The sequence below is a fragment of the Perca flavescens genome, chromosome 14 (assembly GCF_004354835.1).
Source record: "Perca flavescens isolate YP-PL-M2 chromosome 14, PFLA_1.0, whole genome shotgun sequence".
Classification (NCBI taxonomy): domain Eukaryota; kingdom Metazoa; phylum Chordata; class Actinopteri; order Perciformes; family Percidae; genus Perca; species Perca flavescens.
In genome coordinates, this window is record NC_041344.1 from 17,574,914 (window position 1) to 17,596,996 (window position 22,083).

General features: G+C 41.7%; 2 protein-coding genes across 8 annotated transcripts in view; both read left to right on the forward strand.

The window, feature by feature from the left end:
- pag1 (phosphoprotein membrane anchor with glycosphingolipid microdomains 1) overlaps positions 1–17,921 on the forward strand; it is a 50,687-nt gene extending 32,766 nt beyond the window's left edge. For 3 of the 5 annotated variants that reach the window (XM_028598036.1, XM_028598033.1, XM_028598035.1), the window contains 7 exons: positions 1,431–1,659; positions 2,537–2,594; positions 6,005–6,095; positions 6,418–6,587; positions 6,859–7,290; positions 12,462–12,521; positions 16,876–17,921. In XM_028598036.1, the coding sequence (XP_028453837.1) occupies positions 1,475–1,659; positions 2,537–2,594; positions 6,005–6,095; positions 6,418–6,587; positions 6,859–7,290; positions 12,462–12,521; positions 16,876–17,238 (1,359 nt within the window). In that variant the 5' untranslated portion in view covers positions 1,431–1,474 and the 3' untranslated portion in view covers positions 17,239–17,921. Of the gene's footprint in view, positions 1–606; positions 713–1,430; positions 1,660–2,536; positions 2,595–6,004; positions 6,096–6,417; positions 6,588–6,858; positions 7,291–12,461; positions 12,522–16,875 lie in introns of those variants that run through there. The other 2 variants (XM_028598034.1, XM_028598037.1) reach the window with 2 other exon arrangements.
- A 2,812-nt stretch (positions 17,922–20,733) lies between these two features.
- znf704 (zinc finger protein 704) overlaps positions 20,734–22,083 on the forward strand; it is a 46,513-nt gene continuing 45,163 nt past the window's right edge. For all 3 annotated transcript variants that reach the window (XM_028598315.1, XM_028598317.1, XM_028598318.1), the window contains exon 1: positions 20,734–21,570. In XM_028598315.1, the coding sequence (XP_028454116.1) occupies positions 21,310–21,570 (261 nt within the window). In that variant the 5' untranslated portion in view covers positions 20,734–21,309. The remainder of the gene's footprint in view (positions 21,571–22,083) is intronic.

The window sequence follows — 22,083 nt, forward strand, 5'->3', positions numbered from 1 at the left end:
TGAAGAAGTTAAAATTGGCTTCTGCAGCTCTGTCTGATTCGCCACAAAACTTCCTTGCCGCTAGAAGCCGAGGAGCGCTTCCCCATCGCCCACCCTCCCCAGTCGCATTAGCATAGGCCAGTAGAGAGACACAATGGAGTTTATCACCACCGGCACTAAATACACATATTCTGTACATACAACACACACACACACACACACACACACACACACACACACACACACACACACACACACACACACACACACACACACACTGCTCCAGACAGGAGTTTGGCTAGTGCACACGCAAGAAGAGTAGAGGAAAGCTAGATTGTCACGTTTTTGTCACTTTCTCTCGAGTTTTGCCCGGTCCGTTGTAACTGTCTCGTCAGCTAATTAAAAAGGAGAAACCCACGACAAAGAGGGCAGCTAGAAAGACGCTCACTGTATTTCCCTGTCAATCATCCTGCATGCCACCTTCTGCCTTTGATCATCCTTTCACTCCTGCTCCCCTATTGTCTGCCCACATCTCTATCATACACTGCGGTGCCAGATGTCGTTTACCTGCACACACAGTGGAACATTCACTCCACTTATTTATTTTTTTTTGTTTGTTTTTTTTAGACACACAAGCTCATCCCTGCCGCCGCATCCCCTCGCTGTGAGTCACCCGCAACACCACACGGCCCCATAAATCACCCGTGATAACATCAGGGGTTCCATCAGCTCAGTGAGACCCAACTTTGAATGTTAGACAGAGACGTGATGAGGTTGCTTATGCTGTGCGCAGAGCCCAGACACCAGTTGAGGTGGCTCTGGTGTGAAGGCCACTGCAGCAGACTGAGGCAGAGCACTGCCTGCACTGCAGTCTGACTTTGCTCTGTGCTGCCACCTGCTGGCCATGTCTGGTAATAGTATATACTGAAGTTGAGCTCCTGGATACTAGTAGATTTGACATTACTATAACCCCCTTGTTCTTTATCTATATACTTTGAAGGAGTAAACTGATCAAAATGTCAGTCAAAAAAGGTTGTAGTTTTCACTGGCCATGGTCAGATAGACATTTTCATTTGACTCTTTGCTGTTTCATAATAAAATCGGTGGATGATTAATGCAATTTCCTGAATGAAGCAGCTGCACCACAATCAAGTCAATTCAGTTTGTTGACAAATAACAGACAAGACAAGACACAGTTGCACAGTTTGACGGATTGTTTTAGTATATTGTACTTATATCCTCAACCAACAATTCTTCCATTCTTCCACTGCATGTTTAATCTCACGGAAGGTGTTTCCACCAGATTCATTTGCTCAAAACTGTCTCTTTCGAAAGAAGAAATGATCAAACAAGTAAAGCATTCCTGGTCAACTATTAAGTTTTCTCTTTTCAAAGAATTGAAATGACAAATTTTAATGTGTCTGTTTTTAATCTTTCCTGTATTTCTCTAGCCGGTACCTGTCCAATGTCCTTCCCCCCCACAGTGTGATGCGTTATGGCTCCGGTGCTGAGTGGAGTGTGGTGGGGGCCGGAGGCGGGTGTCGTCGGGTCAGTGGCGGCAGCTGCTACAGGGGTGGCGTCGTGGCTGGGCAGTGGGCAGCTGGTCCTAGTCGTCACCCTCAGCATCCTCGCCGCCTTGCTGCTGGTCTCTGTGCTGCTGCTGTGTGCTAGCTGCCAGGGGTGAGCACCATCTTGCACACAGACACAAACACACATACATGAACAGTACTGACCTATATTATTGTTATTCTTGGAAACACTCGCATATTTAGACAATGTCAGGAAAGGCTGACTGGTTTCACCAACAGTCAGCTATCTACTCTTCCTGGTAAATGGCTGCTGTGCATTTTAGTGTTGAAAGTAGCACAACCACCTGAGCGGGTATTTTTACCCATTGTAATTATGGTTGCAGCAACAATGATGAGTAATGGATTTATTACAACAATAGTGGATGAGTATGTGTGCTGTCAAAAGGGGCTAGCATGTAGTCTTTGTAGTATTGTAATTGCTTTTACTGTATATATACATATGCCCCCAAGAGCAAAAGAAAGTTATGAGACCCAAATATGTGAACAGTAATAGAGCTATAATGTCCCTGAGGGCCAATTTGGCTTAAAGAAAGCAGCGCAAAGAAGGCAGAAACCAGGAGACAACTCTATGCTATCCAACTTTTAAACAAATTACATTTTGTTCGAAAAGCCATCCAACTTTTAAACAAATTAAATTTTGTTCAAAAAGCCAATAGCTGATGAAATAAAAGAGCTTGTATACCTGGGTGGAGTGGAACCTGAAAACCTGAAAACTAGCAGTTTAACCTCATAATTATTGTTTTCATTTAAGCCAAGAGCCGAAACGATGAATAACACCCAGGCCTGCACCTGATCCGAAGAGAGAAACTGCTTCATTTTCTTTTAGATTCACACAAGATTCTAACTATGATGGTGACACCACAAATTACAATATTAGTGCTGCCTGGTGTCCTCTGTGTTCTGTAATCATCCACCTTTAATCCCTCATCCTTAAACCGTCTTGTCTCTCCATTCCTCTCCCTTTCTAGGCAGAAGAAGGCAGTCAATGGCCATACAGCAGGAGACCATGAGAACCTTATGAATGGAGTGAGTTGGACTTCAGGCTTATTCTTGCAGTAATACATGCATGAAGTGCAGCTGTAAAAGTAATAGTTTGACATTTTGATGAATACGCTTATTCGCTTTCTTGCCGAGCTACACATAAAGCTACACCTGGCAACCGTTTAGTTTAGCTTAGCATAAAGACTGGAGACAAGGAGAAACAGCAAGCCTGGCTCTGTCTGAAGGTAACAAAATCTGCCTACCAACACCTCTAAAGCTCCCTAATTAACACATTATTTCTTGTTTGTTTAATCTATACAAAAACCAAAGTGTGAAAATGACACTTTGTGGTTTCATCGGGAGTAATGGGTATGACTATTTCTTGACAGCCTGCAGAGACTCTAGGGAATGTTCTAAAATGTCAAACTATTACTTTAAGGGAAACCAAAGGCAATTTTTGAATTTTCTGCCCCTTAGAAATTAATTTAAAGTTTTGATTCTTATGTTTTAGTTTTTTTTTTTTTTTGTGTGTGTGAGTGTTGTCTATGTGATATTAGATGATGCGTGGGGAAAAGCTGTGTATTTTGAGTCAGCTTGTCACAGTGTGTCAGGCAGATTACTAATTACATGTGTGTGAACATTCACACACATACTGTACATACACATTTGCTCTCCTACACAGTCTCACACATTATGCAAACAACCATGTGTAACCAGAGACGTTTTTTTAAAGATTAGGTTGGGATTCTGGGAAAGTCAAGAAACTCTAGCAGTGAAAGCTCAATAATTAAATCTAATCGCTGGGAAATAAATATTTACTCAGATCCATTCTCACTATTAAACAAAAGCACCCACATTTTGTTACAGATGGAAGCATGCATACACAGCAAGACAACACACACGCACGCACATACACACACACACACACACATATGCACACACACTCACGTACAGTCCTCATTAGACCCAGCAGTGTGTGAGTGGCATGTCTCTGTAATCAGGTAGTGTAACCACTGGTAAATGAGGCTGTAGATAGGGCTTCCACATAATGCACGTGCGCACACACATACAGATTTGCCATCTAAACGACTTCAATCACACTGACACAGAAACCTACACAAAACAAAGCCTCCCTACACACAGTTGATTGACAGCATCCAGTTGTTAATGAGATTGTTTTGTAATTATGGTGAAGGGGTTACTCCTGCTAAGAGAGCACATGTGGAAAATTCCATTGACCGCTATTCTCAATGAAACAAGACAAATGGCACAAACATCAAAAAAAAAAAAAAAAAAAAAAAAAAAAAGACTTAGAACTACTGAACTAGAGTTGACATTTGCCCTTTCTAGGAATGCACTACGTCTTCTTGATAGTTATTATTACCTCCCATAATACTAATGCTTCAGTAACCAAGCAACATTAAAGTGTGACAAATGCCCGGCTTTCACAGACTAAGTGACATCCACTTACTCTCTTATCCTGTCACTCCCTCTGGGGCTGTGTGTGTGTGTGTGTGTGTGTGTGTGTGTGTGTGTGTGTGTGTGTGTGTGTGTGTGTGTGTGTGTGTGTGTGTGTGTGTGTGTGTGTGTGTGTGTGTGTGTGTGTGTGTGTGTGTGTGTGTGTGTGTGTGTGTGTGTGTGTGTGTGTGTGTGTGTGTGTGTGTGTGTGTGTGTGTGTGTGTGTGACCCTACGTGCTTCCCCTGTGCACATACACATTCCTCAGAGCCTTTTTGCATTTGATGGATATCGTCACTCTAATCCGCAATTGCTGGGTGGTTAGATTGTGTCAGGAGGGCCCCATTTAAATGACGGACCTTGTCACAGCCTGATAGGTTGAATGGTGATCTTTGTCATTGCGAATGAGTAGGTTGGCTCTCCTCGCTCACCTGCAATCTGTCTGACCGTCTTCCCTGCAGTTGAGCTCACTCCCTTGCCCTCCACGTTTGTTGACATTTGTAACCTAATTGTTTAAATACTGTATGTCTTTCATTCAGACTTATTAAAACACCACAACTCATGGTTTTTTTGTGAGGACTGTGTGTGAGACATTTTAGATTTCCATAAAATATGCAAAATGCACCAGAATTCTAAAAGTATATCAATTAAGTTTATCAATTGCTCTCCCATGAGGACCCTCATCAGGATTTGGATGTGGAATATAATGAAAAAAAAAGATGAAACTGGAATGACGATGAGACTAGGATATCTTCATCTTGTAACTATTTCCCACCTTGGTCAAGAAAATAAAACAACGAAACAATAATAGAGATATAAGAGATAATAAGAGATATTTGGGCCATAAAATAGTTAAAAGATTACATCATGGATCCCAATAGTTCTGAGAGTAATTGACCACTAGGTGGGGTTGTGGAGCTTCTAATACACCAGCTCTTGCACACACAGAGGAGACAACTGACCTAAACAAAGAGAATCTTGACTTGCAGCAATTAATATATTTATACAGTTTTTCTAAGCTCTGACTGAGTGACATCTTTGCCTACGGAAACAAGTTTATGTATGCAGGCTAAAGTGCATGTTGATAAGTCATGCCTCAATGCGGCAGGTGCTTGGCATGCGTAGTGTTGGTTGGTCTAGTTTCTTTTCAGCTGACTCGTAGAGCTGATTTGGCTGCTGATTTTGCAGCCATGCGATGTAGCAAATAGGGAAACTGCCTTCCACTGGAGGACATGGTTTAAAGACTTAATATAAGAAAATATAATATAATCTGCTCTGCTGATATGTCCTTGAGCAAGACTAAATCTCTGCCAGCTGCAGGGTTGTTTGTTCTGTAGCAGAGCTTTGACTATAAAGTATCATCTATGATTTTCATTTTAATAAAAATATCATTAAAAATATAAGTGATGTTTTCATGCAAGGTTTTTAGACTGCCTTTTATCAAAAGAAGGATGTCATGAACCCAATTACGACCAACTGAGAATTAACAGCATCGTATCTTCATTAGGCATAAATCAGTTTTGTTTTTTATTTTCGCAGAAATTGTTTGCTATCTCTAGATGTCTTTTGTTGGTGGGTAAAAATACACTACGTACATTTAATTAAGCATGTGTAACATATTGATAATGAGCTTAAAGTAATCAGTAATGCAATTGGAAAAGCTAAGAAAAGCAGAGCTAAAGAACGGTAGCGTGAAAATTGTTATCTGCAAATATGACAGTTCCCCAAAATCCCGAAGATCAAAAATAATTGTCCATACACATTACAATCTGCTGACAGTGGCTTCTGTGATGCACAGAGGTGTGAAAGTCATCTACCCTGCGCAAGCTGACAAGTGCAGATTGATTTCTGTTCCCTTTAGAAATTTAATTTTCTTTGGTGTGGCATGTAATTGAGATAACCTCTGAGACTGGATTTTTTTTTTGGTAATAACTGAGTTGATCTGCCAGCCTCTGAGCTCAGCCCAGCAGTGACAAACATCTTGTCCTTTGTTGTGCAGGTGTCAGAGACGATTAGCCAATCAGCAGACAGTCCAACGACAGACGTGGCCGCCAGCAGCTCTCACAATGGTCCTCTAACCAGCGGTACAAGTAAGACAGTTAGCTTTGGCTTTAGCTTAGCATCTATTATACTGATTAGAGTCACTGCTGCCCCTTATAATTATTGTTAGCTAGTGTTATGCAACATTTTTGTTGACTTTCAGCTTTGGTTTGTTTTAAACCTCAGCTATTGTTTTTTTTTTTTTATGGCCGTATCTATATGATGTACTTAGTCATTATCACCTGGGTGGGAACTAAATATCAGTAACAGAAAACACATTGAAAGTCATCAAATGAGAGGCTTTTTACTTGCCCTGATTCTCTCTCTCTCTCTCTCTCTCTCTCTCTCTCTCTTTTTTCTGTGCACCGCCAGTCCTCACAGACACACAGGATACCAGTCCCCATCCGTCAGAGGAGATGCTCTCCAGCCAATCAGAGCTCAGGTCCTCCAAGTGTCCTCAGGACCGTGAGCTTCCTAGCATTCCTCCCAACAACAGCCATATTGGGGATAGACCCCCAGCCTCAGGAGACAGCACCTATGAGGTCAATGTTTAAAGTCGCCTCACTACAGCCGAATCAGGTTTTTACTTGCACTGAGCTTGAATGTGGCTGTTACAGGAGATTAAAGCTTTGATTAGTTGGCTGTTTATTGGGCTGGTGACTGATTGTTTGATTGATTGAGCTCAAAATATATACAGTATAGAGAGAATTTTTCCACAAGAGGTTGATGGATTGATTCAGTTTACTGTAGCATTAAATGTATTTTGCGCATTTACAAGCATATCAAAGAACCCAATGTATGTATCTGATATAGGTGGTGAAGGAGATTGCAGTGGCATCACGTGACGTCAGCGTCGAAGACTCCCTGTACGAGACCGTCAAGGAACTCAAAGTACATCCCGCACAGCTTGGCCTCCCGAACGGTACCATCCATCCGAGCCCAGATGAAACTCCCCATCATCCCCCTGCACTTCTCAACGGCCACCTCAGCCCCAGCACACCTGAGCGGGGCCCTCTGTGCGCAGGGGTGGAGTACGCCTCAGTCGACCTGAATAAAAAGAGCCGTCACAGCGCTGACATGGAAGCCAAAAGGCGCTCTAATAATGCCAGCGTTCCCTCCCACAAGCCTCAGGAGGAACCAGAGGAAGACTTACCTCCACCAGTACCAGAGAAGGTTCTGGATGAAAATGATAACCAACCAGTGGTGATGAATGGGCTCGCCGGGGCTGGGCTGCACAATGGAGAGGTAAGATGTGTGTGTGTGTGTGTGTGTGTGTGTGGGGGGGGGGGTCTTAACTTGGGGTGGGAATTACCAGAGGCCCCACAATACAATATTATCATGATACTTATGTCAAGATATGATATTATTGCATTTTTATACATATTGCGATATATTGAAATTTATTACAACATCTGTTTTAATCTAAAAAAAAAAAAAAAAAAAAAAAAAATCTGTTTTTTCATCTCACTTACATTTCTTGTGCGTGGACTAAAATGGCAATTGATTTTATTAATCTAGTACCAAAACCCCAAGTCTTAACACCTGTACAATGTAGTTAGCCAACCTTTGTGTAGCACAGCTTAATTCCTAATTCAATAGAGCAGAGAAGCCCTCATTTAAAAGAGCAATGCAGAAGCAGAAAACTCAATTCATTTCCAAACAAGTCTGTCTTTTTTTTTTTTTTTTTAAATGAGTCGTGAATCCGACAACAAAGCCCAAGTTTACTTTTAATGAAATCAAACAACGAGAAATGTTCTCCCCTTGATACTAGAGTAACCTACTTCCTTGTCCAGCTGCTGCAATAAATATGAGAGGAGGATAAATAAAGTGTTTAATGGTTATTTATTTGTGCTTTAGAACGTAATCACTGCTAAAACATTCATAAAGTAAGCTTTATTTATCTCTCCCTACTGTACAATGACAGATTCAAGTAGCTACAAAACATTAGTTCTGCTGATATACAGATGGACGGGAGTATGTGATGTGAATATGACCTGAAAGCCCCACCCATTTTTAGCACTAAAGTATATTGTTATGCATTGCTCCCTGGTTGACCAAGGTCGTACCTGAATCGTCATGATCAGGGATATACCCATGTTGACTGGCTTGGTTTGAATTTCCAAAAGAAGGGTTGAACATTGGTCAGATAACCACGGCCCAACCCTGGTCATTGGTGTGAAGGTGAGAGGTAAAAGAAAGAGAGGAAATGGTGTAGCAGTGAAGGAAGAAGAGAAGAATGAAACCGGGAGCTGGAGTGAGAAGAAAGTATTAGACGAAATAGAGATAGTGACAGAGAGATGGTGGGAGATTGACTCAAAAAGAGCTGAGAGGCCCCAGAGGCATAAAGGCTGAGAGAGAGAAAGAAACTCGAGGGGAGAGGCAGTGAGATAGAGAGAAATAAAGAAGAAGAAGAAGAAAAAAAAACAGTGGCATACAAATGAAGCCATCTGTAGTAGAGAAGATAGGAGGATTTAAAAGAAGAAACCGTGTTGGAGAGGGGAGTATAGGTAAGAGATTGAGATGTAAAGGAGAGGAGAGGGAAGAAGAGTGAAAAGAAAAGTAGTGGAAAGGTGAGAAGAAAGGCGGTTCAATGTCATGCACAGAGCAGAGCTGCTGCTGCTGCTCTCAACATGCTGTCCTCCACATGCGGAGATCCATCAGAGAGACACACAAACAAAGCAACAAACAAATGCACTAATGCACTCTCACAGCTCGGAAAGAATTGCATCAGACTGTTAGAAGCTGTCAAGTCAATCTGCCACAAAGCTGCATGTGGCAGATTCTCTCTTAACACTTTTCCTCTCTGTTTATATTGACCTTCTTCCCCATTACTTCCCCTTCTCTTATTTTAAAGGATCATTATAGTCTTATATGACTGGTGTGGCTCTAAGGGTGGCAATGTTGGTGGGTCTGTCGGTCCACCACTTTGGTCCAGACTGAAGAATCTCTACAACCATTGGATGGATTGCTGTAAAGTTTGGTGCAGACATCCATGGTGCCCAGATGACGAATTAGGGTTAGGGTTCATGTGTCATGACTGTGTCATGTCACTCTTATGTAGATACCTTCAAGTAAAGTGTTACTGTGAAATGTCTCAACAACTATTCGATAGATTGCCAATATTTTAGTTTATGACCAAATACCTGTAAAACTATTGACCTTCCCATCAACCTCAGTTGTAGTGTAGCTGTTTGGTGCTAATTAGGGAAAATTGACATTGTAACACGCTGAATAAAAATGGTGACATTTGTAAACATTTACCCGCTTAACATTAGCATGTTACCATTGTCATTGTGAGCATGTTAGCATGCTGTGATTAGCATTTAGCTGTGCCGGAGTGCAACCTCACAGAGCTGCTAGCATCACAGTCAACAGCCTGGCTTCCTGGTTCAGCTTTGACCTAGTGTACTTGCCATATTGGCATTGAGGAATTATTACCAACAATTCAGGTGTCAATCTCACTTTTGCTTTTACCTTCAAATTTAAGTGGTTTAAATAATCGGGTTGATGATTGTAGTCTTCTTTCCTATTCTGATGGACTTACCATAACTGATAAAAATGACTTATAAGAAATCAGAACTATCCTTAGCATATTTTATCTTCTTGGTTCTCTTTTCCTCTGTTCATCTCTTCCCCCTTTACTTATTTCTCTTCTCTTGTTTTTTTTAGTCACATCTCTCTATTCTCTCTCCTTTGTCTCTGCTGTTGTAACTAATTGGTTAATCACTGCTGTTCATTTGGACTGCAGGTGAATCTAGCCTCATCTGACCCCCATATCTATGACCAAATCTTGATCTACTGAGCTACAATATATCGCCAAACAATTCTGGCAGCCACACATACACACTCAAAATGTACTTGTTTATAGATGCACCCACATGTACCTTGTACCATGTCTAGTCAGCATTAATTCTGTTATTTCTCCCCATCTCCCCACATTACACATACACACACATACTATTACATATATTCTGCTACACATAGACTCCCTGGGGCTGATTTAAGGTTAACCCTGAATGTTCTTGGCTCACTGTGGTTTATGCCAGTGTATGACCATGAGCGGTGGGTGATCTGTCTTGTCAGTTTAAGTGTGTGTGTGTGTGTGTGTGTGTGTGTGTGTGTGTGTGTGTGTGTGTGTGTGTGTGTGTGTGTGTGTGAGAGAGCCTAGTGAGTGCCAGATGGCCACTTTCACAATGGCAGTTAGTCTGGCTTCATGATGGATGGTATGGGCTATAGAAACTCTCTATCTGTCTCTGTCACAGATACACACACACACACACACACACACACACACACACTGTACAGACGCAGGGGTGCCTGCATGTAAATGTCTGAGAGGAATCCCCTCAGGTAGCAGCTCGGTAACAGGAAGCAGCTCGGTAAATGCTGCTCATATGAGGCAGGGTTTCCAATATACGCACATTTTTCCACATGTACACCTGGTTTCTAGTTAAACATTCACTGCAGACACACACTCACTCTTCTATTTGTGACCTTTCATTCACAGGCTCTATGATCCTGTGCAGTTGTACAGTTATTGAACCGACATAAACAGCTTGTAAACTGCCAGTCAGAATTGTTGAGCCTAATTATCGCTAAATGGAATCACTATCGTTATTAGATAGAGGATTTGAGTTTGTAAGTGTGAAATATAGGTCATAATGTGAGTTGGTGTTGTTAATGTGGTTTATATATATTACATCTTCAGTTAGTTTGGAGCTCTTTGTGTACTGCATGGAAGACGGTGGATGCAGATAATCTGAGTTGATGTATTCATACTGATTTGTGCGTGTATGGGTGTCAACATGCACGTCAGCATGATTGACAGATTGACACCTGAGTCATCCATCTTCAGAGGCCGCTATAATCAGCTTACTGTCATACTAGCATGTCCTGTATGTCATTGTGTCTCCTGCATTCACATAAACACATTCCCATAATCCTGTCTCACACACACACACACACACACACACACACACACACACACACACACACACACACACAATGTCTCAATGTGTAATTACACAACAACAAGACATACACTGTTATAGGTCTTTATATTAGTTTAATATGCATGAAAAAAGTTTTTACGACTCAATTTAATACCCATATGCATCAAACTCTGGTTAAATACTGTGTTCATTTCTGACTATGACTGACTAAATGAAAATTCCACTTCAATTTGCAAAGATACTTGAGCCAAGAACAAGCAGTCCACAAATTAGATGAACAAATATTGTGAGACACACTCAGAGGTGCAGTCACTGGGTCAAGTCACCTGTGTCCATGTTTCATACAAGAGTCCTCTGGGGCACTCTGCCTAATTGGTTGGCTAATTGCATTGAAATGAAAAAAGGCATCTGCTGCATTACAGAGTGTTGAATCTATAAAAGTAATCATGTCTCCAATCATGCGTTATCCATAACGGAGAAACTTGTATCTGTATCAAGACGCTATGACACACAGTAGGAGAAGATTGATGATCTCTGTGCACAGTTTTTTATTCAGTACATAACAGTGTAGCTTGTGTGGCCCTTGACAAGCACAAAGTATTCTGCCTCAACAAGTGGAGAGCTTTCCTTTTTTTTCAAACAGATTATCTTTAACCTTGGTATATCCAGCTAAGGACTTAGTAAATCAGAATTTATTCCCCGGATCGTGTCAGAAAAGGAACACAAAAAGCAATGTTTTCCTCTCCAAGAAGTGTGTAAAAAAAATTCATGTGGTATTTAGTCAACAGTGGCAGTGATATTGTAGTTCTTGTTCGACTCCTGAGGTGTTTGGTGCTGTTGTCAGATGTGCTTTGATGATTAATGGCTCCCTCATCGATCATAAGGCCAAGTAGACAGAGGCTGTGCACAAAAACATCACTCTCTGCCACTGAATATTGACTTTTTCTCAATAATTTTCTTAATGAACGGGTGCTTGTATACAACATTAGCTTCATATGTATCCCAGCTAAAACAGTAGATGCAGAGCTTGTTAGCTTAGTTCACTTTATTGATTGGTTACCAAGCGCTTTCTAAAGCCATTCAAAGAGATTTTCCACTATTGTTTTTTTGAGAACTTTTCAATAGTTTGCCAGCATGTTTCGATGATGCAGATCAATAAGAACTATTGATCTCAATGGAATTCAAATGAAAGTTGTTTGGAACTGATCTATTGCTATACTAAGTTTCAAATTGTAAGAGAAAGTGGTTAAATTCCAGGGATTGCTTCTTTAAATTTTTACAACAGGAAGACGCCACCAAATTCTTAAAAATAAAAATGTGGGACAACCCTTACAATGTTTCCAACAGCCACTTGCAGTAGAAGTAAGCATCCACTTTGTAGTTTTAAATGTCTGATTCTGATCTCAGTCTTTGACACACTATGAACCATATCTTAATCTATCTTTTTGTTCTTATCTCCTCCAGTTACACTCCCCTCTGTCTCCTGCACCGGGGTTCGACAACCACATTCTGTCAGACAATGAGGTAAGTGTGTGTTAAATAAAATAAAAACTTTATTGCAGACCCAGGTCCATACAAACACACAATACAGCATAAAAAACATAAAAGAGATACAAAAATACACAACAACTACACATCAACCCATAGGATATACAGGCTATTGCACCAATGCTGTCTTAACCTGGAAGTGTATCTATAACAGGTTTTCACAGGGCTGACTAAAGCTTCAATTATGTGGTTCTCTGACTTGTCCAGTCGACACATGAAACTAAACATCAGCTGTCTTAAGAGTGCCTCACAGGTTGGCACTCTAGTGGACACAAACAAATGACTGGCACTATGCCACTTAGGGACACGGAGCAGCAGCCTCATTGCATCATTGTATGCTACCTTAAGCCTCTGCATACTTTTTTTCTTAGTTAGACCACAATTGAGCAGTGTATAGCGGTGTGATGTAAGTTCTAAACAAAGAACACTTTACAGAGTCAGAGCACATGGAAAACTTCCTTATAAGCATGTTAGCCTGAGAGTAAATTTTACAGCGCTGTCGGTAAAGGTCTTTGTCATCTGTCCAGTCATCAGATATGACATGACCTAAATATTTAAGTTCTTCACACACAGTAAGAGGACTATCTGACAAATAAAAGGTCGGAAAAATTGATTTCCTGTCCTCATCGCTTCTAACTATCATTATGTGACTTTTCTTAGCATTATACTTTATGTCATAATCAAGGCCATACTGAGAGCACACCTTCAGCATCTGCTGCAGCCCAGCACTATATGGACCGAGCAGGACCAGGTCGTCTGCATATATAAGATGATTAACAATAGTGTTGCCCACAAGACAGCCGGTTTTTAACCTATTTAGCTGATTTGATAATTCATCCATATAAACATTAAATAAAATAGGAGACAGAATTCCTCCTTGCCGCACTCCGTTACTAACACAGAATGGAGCAGATACAACATTATCCCATTTAACCTGAAATGTTTGGTGGGTATACCAAAATGCTAAAATTCTCACTAAAAATTTAGGGGCACCTCTATCTAGCAATTTTTCAAACAATCGTTCATGATTAATTCTATCAAATGCCTTTGACGCATCAATAAAACATAGGAATACAGATGAATTTAGACCTGTGTACCTGGACACAATCTCTTTAAGAGCATAGATACACAGGTCAGTTCCATGTTTTCTTTTGAACCCAAACTGATTATCAGTAGTAAGGACATACATTTCTAGCTTTGTTAACAATATTCTCTCCAGTACTTTCGACAAGGTACTGGCTAATGCAATTGGTCGATAATTGTCAATACTATTGAGCTTACCAAACTTGTCTTTAAGCACAGGTACTAACATTACAGACATTATAGCATTTGGCAGAACACCATGAACCAGACAACCATTAAAGCACATGGAAAGCAGAGGGCAAAGCTTATGGCTGGCATGTTCTGCAGTAATACAATCCATACCGCAGGCTTTATTGTTATCCAACATATGAATAGCATCATAAATGTCCAATGCCCTAACGATCATATCTGCTGAGAAATCAATATGTTAATGATTGATTTTAACTGAATTACTTTTAAGACAATTAAAAAGGTCACTGTAGTGCTTACGCCAAAGCTCAGCTATTTTTTCTGGGCCACCAACCCCTTCAATATCAACCGGTAAGGTTGTTTTATTATTATTCATTACTTTAACCTCCTTCCAAAAGTCATTAAGGTTATTATTCTGTAGCTTTCTAGCTAACGAGTCTGCTCTCATCGTGTTTTCATTTTTCTTAATAAAACGGAGTGCATACTTAACTTTAGCATTTGTCAATTTTTTCCTATCCAACAATACCCCATTTCTAGGCCTACCTGCCTCTGACCAGAGTCTAAAGGCCTCTCTTGCCTCAGCATACTGCTCAGCCACAAACTCATTCCACCCAGGTCTGATGTTAAGTACCTTACATTTACTTTTACAAAAGGGTTCACTAGAAGCATTAAGACATTTCACAATAACATCATACATGGCACAAAGTTTTTTAGCATGTTGCACATCCTTACATCCTTACAATTCACATTAGGGCCTCATGAGGCAGGGCAATATTATTTAAGAGACTTTCCGTTTGCAGTGAAAATCCAGTCACCACCTCTTTGCTCAGTTTTGACCAGTCCAGTTTACTTGAGAAAGCAACGTTATTATTTCTGGACAGCAAAGGAACATTCTCAACATCCATCAGTGCAGCAATAGGTATGTACATTACTCAGTGAGGCATGCGAATCAACTGTGGTCACAATATGGTCCAGCCAAGATGTTGTGTGCCACGCCTCACTAACGTAGGTTAAACTTGTGTCAGGCAACAGAGCTTTACTTGATAAAATTAATTTAGACTCATTACAAAACTTCTGCAGGTGTGCTGCAAATAAAAGATTTGCTATCAGACATGTCAGCATTAAAATCACCCATAACATAGACACAGGATGAGCTGTTATCCTCTATGAATGAATGAAATAATACATTTCTTTTCATTACAATTAAACTCTAGTCCAACTGCCCAGTCAACATTTAGACGCACCACCTTCACCATTGAGTCATATTTGATGTTCCACAGTATGGCTACACCACCAGCTATCCTACCTCGAGCCAGCCTCATACTGAGGTCGGTAGTGGACTCTCCAGCCCCATGGAAGTTCATGTGTATAGTGTTCAACTTATCTAAATCTTGTTTTGCCAGCCAGGTTTCTTGCAGGCATAGAATATCACATTCATCCAGCAATGTGTCCACAACCAGACGCCCTGATCTATCAGTAGCAGTGTGTCCTACTCGCAGTCCGCGAGTGTTGTATGAAACAACACGTATTTAATGTTTTTATTTGCTCCCAACGGAGCAGCTGGCCTTCATCCCGTCCTCGCCCACACATGTAATAGGTACCGCAGCATCGTTAACGTGCAGCAGCCCCTCATCTCGAGAACGAGGGGCATCCTGATCTGGACCAGACGGACCTCCTTCTGCTCCTCTAGGGCGACCAGGATCATAGTAGCGTCGGACAAAAGACCCAACGGGCCAAAGCTGCGGGTCGTACAGCTCCGCCACATCATTACATTCAGCGGAGATACAGAAAGAGCTGAATCTACTCTGTGTCGTCTCTATTTTGCTACTGAGAGTATTGACATCTACACTGAGATCAAACTTTGTAGCAAATACCTTTACCATCTTTGTTTTGACAGCCAGTATATTGCTAACCACACCAGTCCCGATTATGCCGGTTTTCTTTCTCACATACCTCGCTGAAGTGTTTGCAATACGAGGTGTAGGGATTCGATGGGCAGGGTTCTCAGGTACCTGCTTCAGTCGGCGCCCATCCTTTACCACCGTGCTCCATGGAGGGGTCTGCGTTCGTCCCAGGGCTGGATCTGCAGACTGGGCTGGTTGACTGCCATCGGTCCCGCCAGGCAATACAGTCAACCATCCATTAACCCCAGAAGGAATGCGGGGGGCAGGATCAGGACCCGGTGACTTCTCCATCACAGTCGGGGGAAGACCTGTCACACTGGGCACATGGCCCGGTTGTATCTCCACAGCAGAGAGGCAGGCAGCCGGAAGAGTAGCACCCGGGCCACAGTGCCCCTCCACAGCAGTCAGCCGGCTGTCGAGTTTAACAGAAACCTCCCGCAATGTTTCACAGGCAGCTACCTGAGTTCCCATAGTTCTTTTTTAGTCAATGTCAACATTGATTTGCTGCATATTCCCGAGAAGCACAGACACATCGATGTGTTTAAATGAGACGGGGGGTAATTCATCCAGGAAGTGCGATACGAATCTTGGGGTCTATTCACCGCACTCATTAAGCGCTTGCAGGCACATTTTGACATTGTTAATGTCCTTCTTTGGTCCCCTATGGGAGATCCACCGTTTGTTGGGTGGAAGGAGTTCTGACAAAACTGCCTTTGAAGACTCAATCCGCTCTGAGCTGAAACTGCTCGTTACTATCGCCACAATATCATCGTGACTTCGCATTACCCTTCGCATTTTGATCATAATAAAGTTCAGCAACTCATCCTCTACTATGACTCTACCGTCTTCAGTGTGGTAAAATGTGGTTAAACTCCCTTATTCCCCAAACTGCTGTCTCCTCTCCCGAGACAGCAGCACTTTATTCTGTGAATGCCGATGCTCCAAGCCCCTAAAGGATTTAAAAACGAGTGGAGACTGGTAAAAGAGTACATCAGACAATACGCTATGAGGGAAAAACCTAGCGGGGGATCTTTTGGTACAAATGCAAATTTGTTTTCTTTTTGTGTTCACATTCCTGTTATCTCAATACATGTAGTTTATGACAATTTTATACAAAATAAGATCAACTCACGTGTTTGTTCTCTATCCTTCAGTCAGCAGCGTGCTTTACAGTCAACAAAACAAACTGTGACGATGCTGTGAATGAGGACGACAAAGAGCACGACTACAGCAGCATCGCAGAGATCAAAGGTCTCGTCACGGCCTCTTCCTCCAGTGACCTCTATGCCACTGTCCGAGATATCTACGCCAAGCCAGAGGATCCCCAGCCGGGGGAAGACCCCAACTTGGACAGCACGGATCACTGCTACGAAACCATCCGCATCCCAAAGACTGGTAGCTCGGATGACGACCACAGGGCTAGGCTGGGGGCAGATGGGTCAGACGCTGCCAAGGCAGAGCCTGACTACGAGAGTGTCGGAGAGTTAGGTCTGAGTCGGGAATCGTCCCGCCTCTGAGTTTTTCCCCTCATCGTCTTTAGCTGTGGCGGTTTGGGAGAAGCCTCCTCTCTTAACATCTGACAGACGCCACTGTAGTGCTTTGAACCTGCTACCAAGCATGCTTTTGGTGCATGACTTGGGGAAAATTGCGCACCACAGCATCCATCATCAATGCATGAGTGTCCTCTTTATGGCTTGGGTACGGTTTATCATATCTGAACTTTTAATTTATCAACAGCAGTGAATGTCATTGGTACTGGTAAGCCTAGTAGAAAAGGAACTGTAGTACCTCAGTCAATAGGCATTAATTGTGGATGAGTGCACTTTGAATCAAATTCCTCTTTTGTCTTTTTGACAGTGCGTCACTTGATTGTGGAAAAAGATCAAATAAATAAAGTATAAAATAAATAAAAAATAGGGTTAGCTCAGTACACGATCAGTGCTTGTGATATAAAAAGAGACTAAGAATTCCGTGCCATAATGATGAAATCCATGCACTTACCGTACATATGAAGGAAACCTTGTTTGTATGCCCCTTCTGCAGCTGCTAGTGACTTTCTAGCTTCTTTTAGGTGACTCAGTGTCATGTTTTATTGAGGTGTCAGATGGTGTATTTCCAGCTACTCTTTGTCAAGTTTGGCAGCACCTCCACTGTGCATTCTCTGCTTGAAATTCCTGTGAATAGGTTCTAGGCACATAAAGCAAAAGCCAGTCTTATCTTTGACCAAATTGTTAGTTGAAACGATTGGATAGATTACGCCACCAAATAGAAATGAGAACTTTTTGACTGCTACATACACAATTTGTTTCTACTCTAGACTTTTCACTGCAAGAGACAAGGGAAGGAATGTGGTTTCACACAAGCTTAAGGTCACAATACATTTTATAAGCATTTTTTTTTGACATTTTACAGTCCATGTCAACATTATTTTGTGAAATTCATATTTATTTGAAGATGCATATTGTTGTGTAATTGTGAAATGTTACAGAGCATGTGTGTGAAAGAAGAGTAAATAGGGTTTTCTAGAAGTTTCTAGCATTTTTATTAAGATACTAAATCAAAGTGAGTTGAGAAGTAAAGGTACGCTTTCCCCTGACTTTTTGTTTGGAAAGAATACATTGTTTTTAAAAAAAAAACATGATGAAAATTATATTTTCTTTTTTTGTCATTTTGCACGGGTCAAAACAAATTCAAAAGAGGTGTAATGTGATAAAAATGACACAACAAACTTGCATTATTAATACAAATCTATTGATTATTTATATATTTTTTGGTTGTTGGTTGATGTTTTTTTTGAGCATAGGCTACTCTTGGTACAGTATCCATTCTTCAGTTGGCATCCCGGATGAATTGTAAAGCACAAGGTTTAACATCATGGTACTGCATTTATATACTGCTTATCCAGCTACACCTCTGCACAATTTGAATATCTAATGCTTTTTAACGTACTAGTAGCACTCGAGAAAACCATATCTGTCTGTTTGTAGCTTGTACTGACGTCAGCCAACCAAGGCTTGTATATACTTGGAGCACTATTTTAACCAACTGTTACTTGCTGGAAGTTTTATGTAAGCTTTTAATTATTTGTACAATGTCCAGAGTGGTATCATTTTAAAACAAGTCTGTTTAGAGCACTGATGTATGTCTGCCTTGTTTGTTTGAAGGAAAACTGACAACATGTTGTCCAATGTTGTCATATAGCTCTTTGAGTTCTGAGAAGAAGTAACCAATCAAATGTCAGAAATATGGTACAATGTTTTGGTACATGCATTTTAAGAAACAGTGAGTGTGGTACTTGTATTTAAAAACAAAACAAAAAAAACTGAATGTGTCAATACTGTTTGATGTTTGTTATCAAATATAATGGGGCCAATGCTTTTCGCTGTTAATATCTCTTTTACGGTTACAGTATCTCCCATCTTTCCAGAAAAAATGGTGTCATCTGTTTGCACCCAGATCAAAATATGACCGCTTATCCAGCCTTCGCTAATTTTTCATTAGACATCAGACATTTAAAATGATGTAACTTCTCCCAGCAATGCTACAGTGAAAGAGGATTTTAAATGCAATCCGCAACCAGTATTTTATGAACGTAAAACAGTTAAATGAAGCCCGTAATAAAAAAAATCATTGTCATTTACACTCCCAAAAAATGAGCACATTGTTCCTACTAAGTGATGTGGCTGTATCAGGGTGGTGCCATCATTAAGGAAATTATCTGTCACACACACACACACACACACACACACACACACACCCTTCAGGGAATTGGGGTGTGGTGGAGGTAGGGAGATGCTCCCTCGCTGCCTTTGATCACAGGGCAAAGCCTGTTTTAGAAGTTATGGTCACTCCACTCTGTCCATTCTCTGCATGTAAATATTTTATGACATGAATTGTTCTATTAAAATATATATAATAAATTGTGTCATTGTGTCTTTTTTTATTCACTGTGGGCACTGTCATGTATAAAGATTATAAGCTGCAAATCATTTTTGACATTAATAATGCTATTTGTCCACTGGTATATTCTCTCTGCTAAACTTGATTTATCACTAATTGAACGCTGATGTTTCTAATCAAAATGGAGATGTTTATCAGATATCTTTCCTTCTCAGAGAGCAACTAGGCTACTTGAGTCACATTGTGAGATCACACTTTAGGTTTCTTATTTAGTACATGGTGCAGCTTACGTGAGTGTTAGCCACCTGTGAGAGCTGTTATGTGTGGTGTTGAAATGAAGAGCACAGTAATAAAGAACAATATAACTGCTGGCTTATTATTGTTATTACCCTGTGGCATCAAATAGGCATCACAGTACTTCTTGCCATACATGACCTCACCATGAAGAATTAGCATTTTCATACACAGCTGCATAATAATACCTCATCTATATTTAGTATTTGCACATGAAGCACTTTCTAGCATGGTTTATATAACTTATCTGATGGGGCTGGCTAAGATTTGGCTCTTGCCTGGGCTGATAGCCTACCTGATGTACAGGGTTGATGTTAGAGCACGTTTACCCCAGTGCCTTTGGTTGAACAAAACTGGCATGTTAAGTAATGACAACCTTATAAGGAATTAAATAACCTGTTGTGTTTACATTCACAAAAACAAGATCAGTGCAGTTCGTTTTTTTTTTCATTCAGAACCAGATCATAATAATTTAGAAGTCCCATGGCACCTGAAAAGTAGGCTACATGCGTTTAACAACTAGGTCATAGCATAAAGCCTGTCTGTCTGGTAAAAGTTTTCCTTTCAGTAGTCTTAATTCCCATTTTTCACTCCTGCCATTACCCTTCCCTCTCGTTTCCTCTCCATCCTTGCGTCATTGTTTTGAATTGAGCATCCTCCCGGCTTGCATTACCTTCGGTTGGAGAAGGGGAAGCGGTGGGGGCTTGTGGAGGCGTGTGCTGCACCGACCAATTGCAGCCCGCCTTGGCCGCCGGACCGCACATGTTTACAGGCAGCATTCCGCCGGTAGAGGCTCTGCTCGGTCGGCGCCACGCGCGGACTGGAGCTCGCAGTAGCCGGAGCTGGAGTCACGTAACGGCTGTGTTTTCGACCGTTTTCAACATCTGAGGAAGCATGGAGATGTATAGGCCCGAGCGAAGTAGAATAATTCGACGTATTTGCTTCCGTTCTTCGGTGTCTAAGTCGTCAATTCAAGGATTTTGTTTAATCGTGTACAAATGTCATTTCGGTTCCTCAAATAGCGTCTAGTCCGTGTTTTCCCGCCGCCCCCTGAGCTCGCAGGGAGCAGTGGGGAAAACAAACAGGTCGAACGGAGGAAGATTGGTAGCCGGTTGGATGTGGAGGTTGTTTAGCGGCGAATGAATCGTTTAGTGTTGGCGGCTTTTCTCGAGTGCTAATTCAAAGTTTTCCTTCAGTTTTCGGTGCTTTTCAGTACGGTGCATTAAGGACGCTGTTTGTGTTGAGTGTTCGCTTTCCGAGAATGTTGCCGCGTAGTCTACCCGTTTCGGTTTTGTGTTTTTCTCAACGTTGTTTACCAGTTATAATTCGACGTTTAATGATTTAAATTCACCGGGAAAAAAAACGGCCCTGAATTTGGTGAGACACTTTTAAACATGCATACAAGGCGCTTAGTGAAACGTTCGATCCTCGGCAGCCGCGTTTATGCGCCGAGTCCGACGGGGGACGGTGCCCCGGTGACAGGAGTGGTCCAGGCTGTCAAGCAGGAAAACAGAGACGTCTCGTCCGTAGGAACCCGGCGCAGCGTCTACACCGTGCTAATGCAGGACGGGAGCCTCAAGGAGTTCTCCGAGGAGGAGATAGCCGCGGGGTTCAACCACACTGCAGCCAAAGGACCGCTTAAGTCCAGCTTGAAGGTGTGTGTGTGTGTGTGTGTGTGTGTGTGTGTGTGTGTGTGTGTGTGTGTGTGTGTGTGTGTGTGTGTGTGTGTGTGTGTGTGTGTGTGTGTGTGTGTGTGTGTGTGTGTGTGTGTGTGTGTGTGTGTGTGTGTGTGTGTAAGTAAAAGCGCCGCGGCAGGCAGCGCTTCACTGTTTTCATTGTGCGGTGTTTTGCGGCGTTTAAGCGCTTCCTTTACGGAGCGGATTTAACGGTGTCACCGATGTCGCTGCTGCTGCCACTGATGTCAAATGTAACCAGCTGGCACAAAACCAGAACCACCGAGAATAATAATAATGCAATTTAGGCTGTCATGACATTTGGCGACATCAGATATATGGGACAAAGGGCTTCATAGGGCCTGCGCAATGTTTATGTGGGCTAGTGGGTGGGTAAGCCGATGCAAACAAACACGCTCTGACCGCAGTGTTTTGCACATAGGCTCGTGATTTATATATCACATTTAATAAAGAAAAATTTGCCTTTGCCAATCA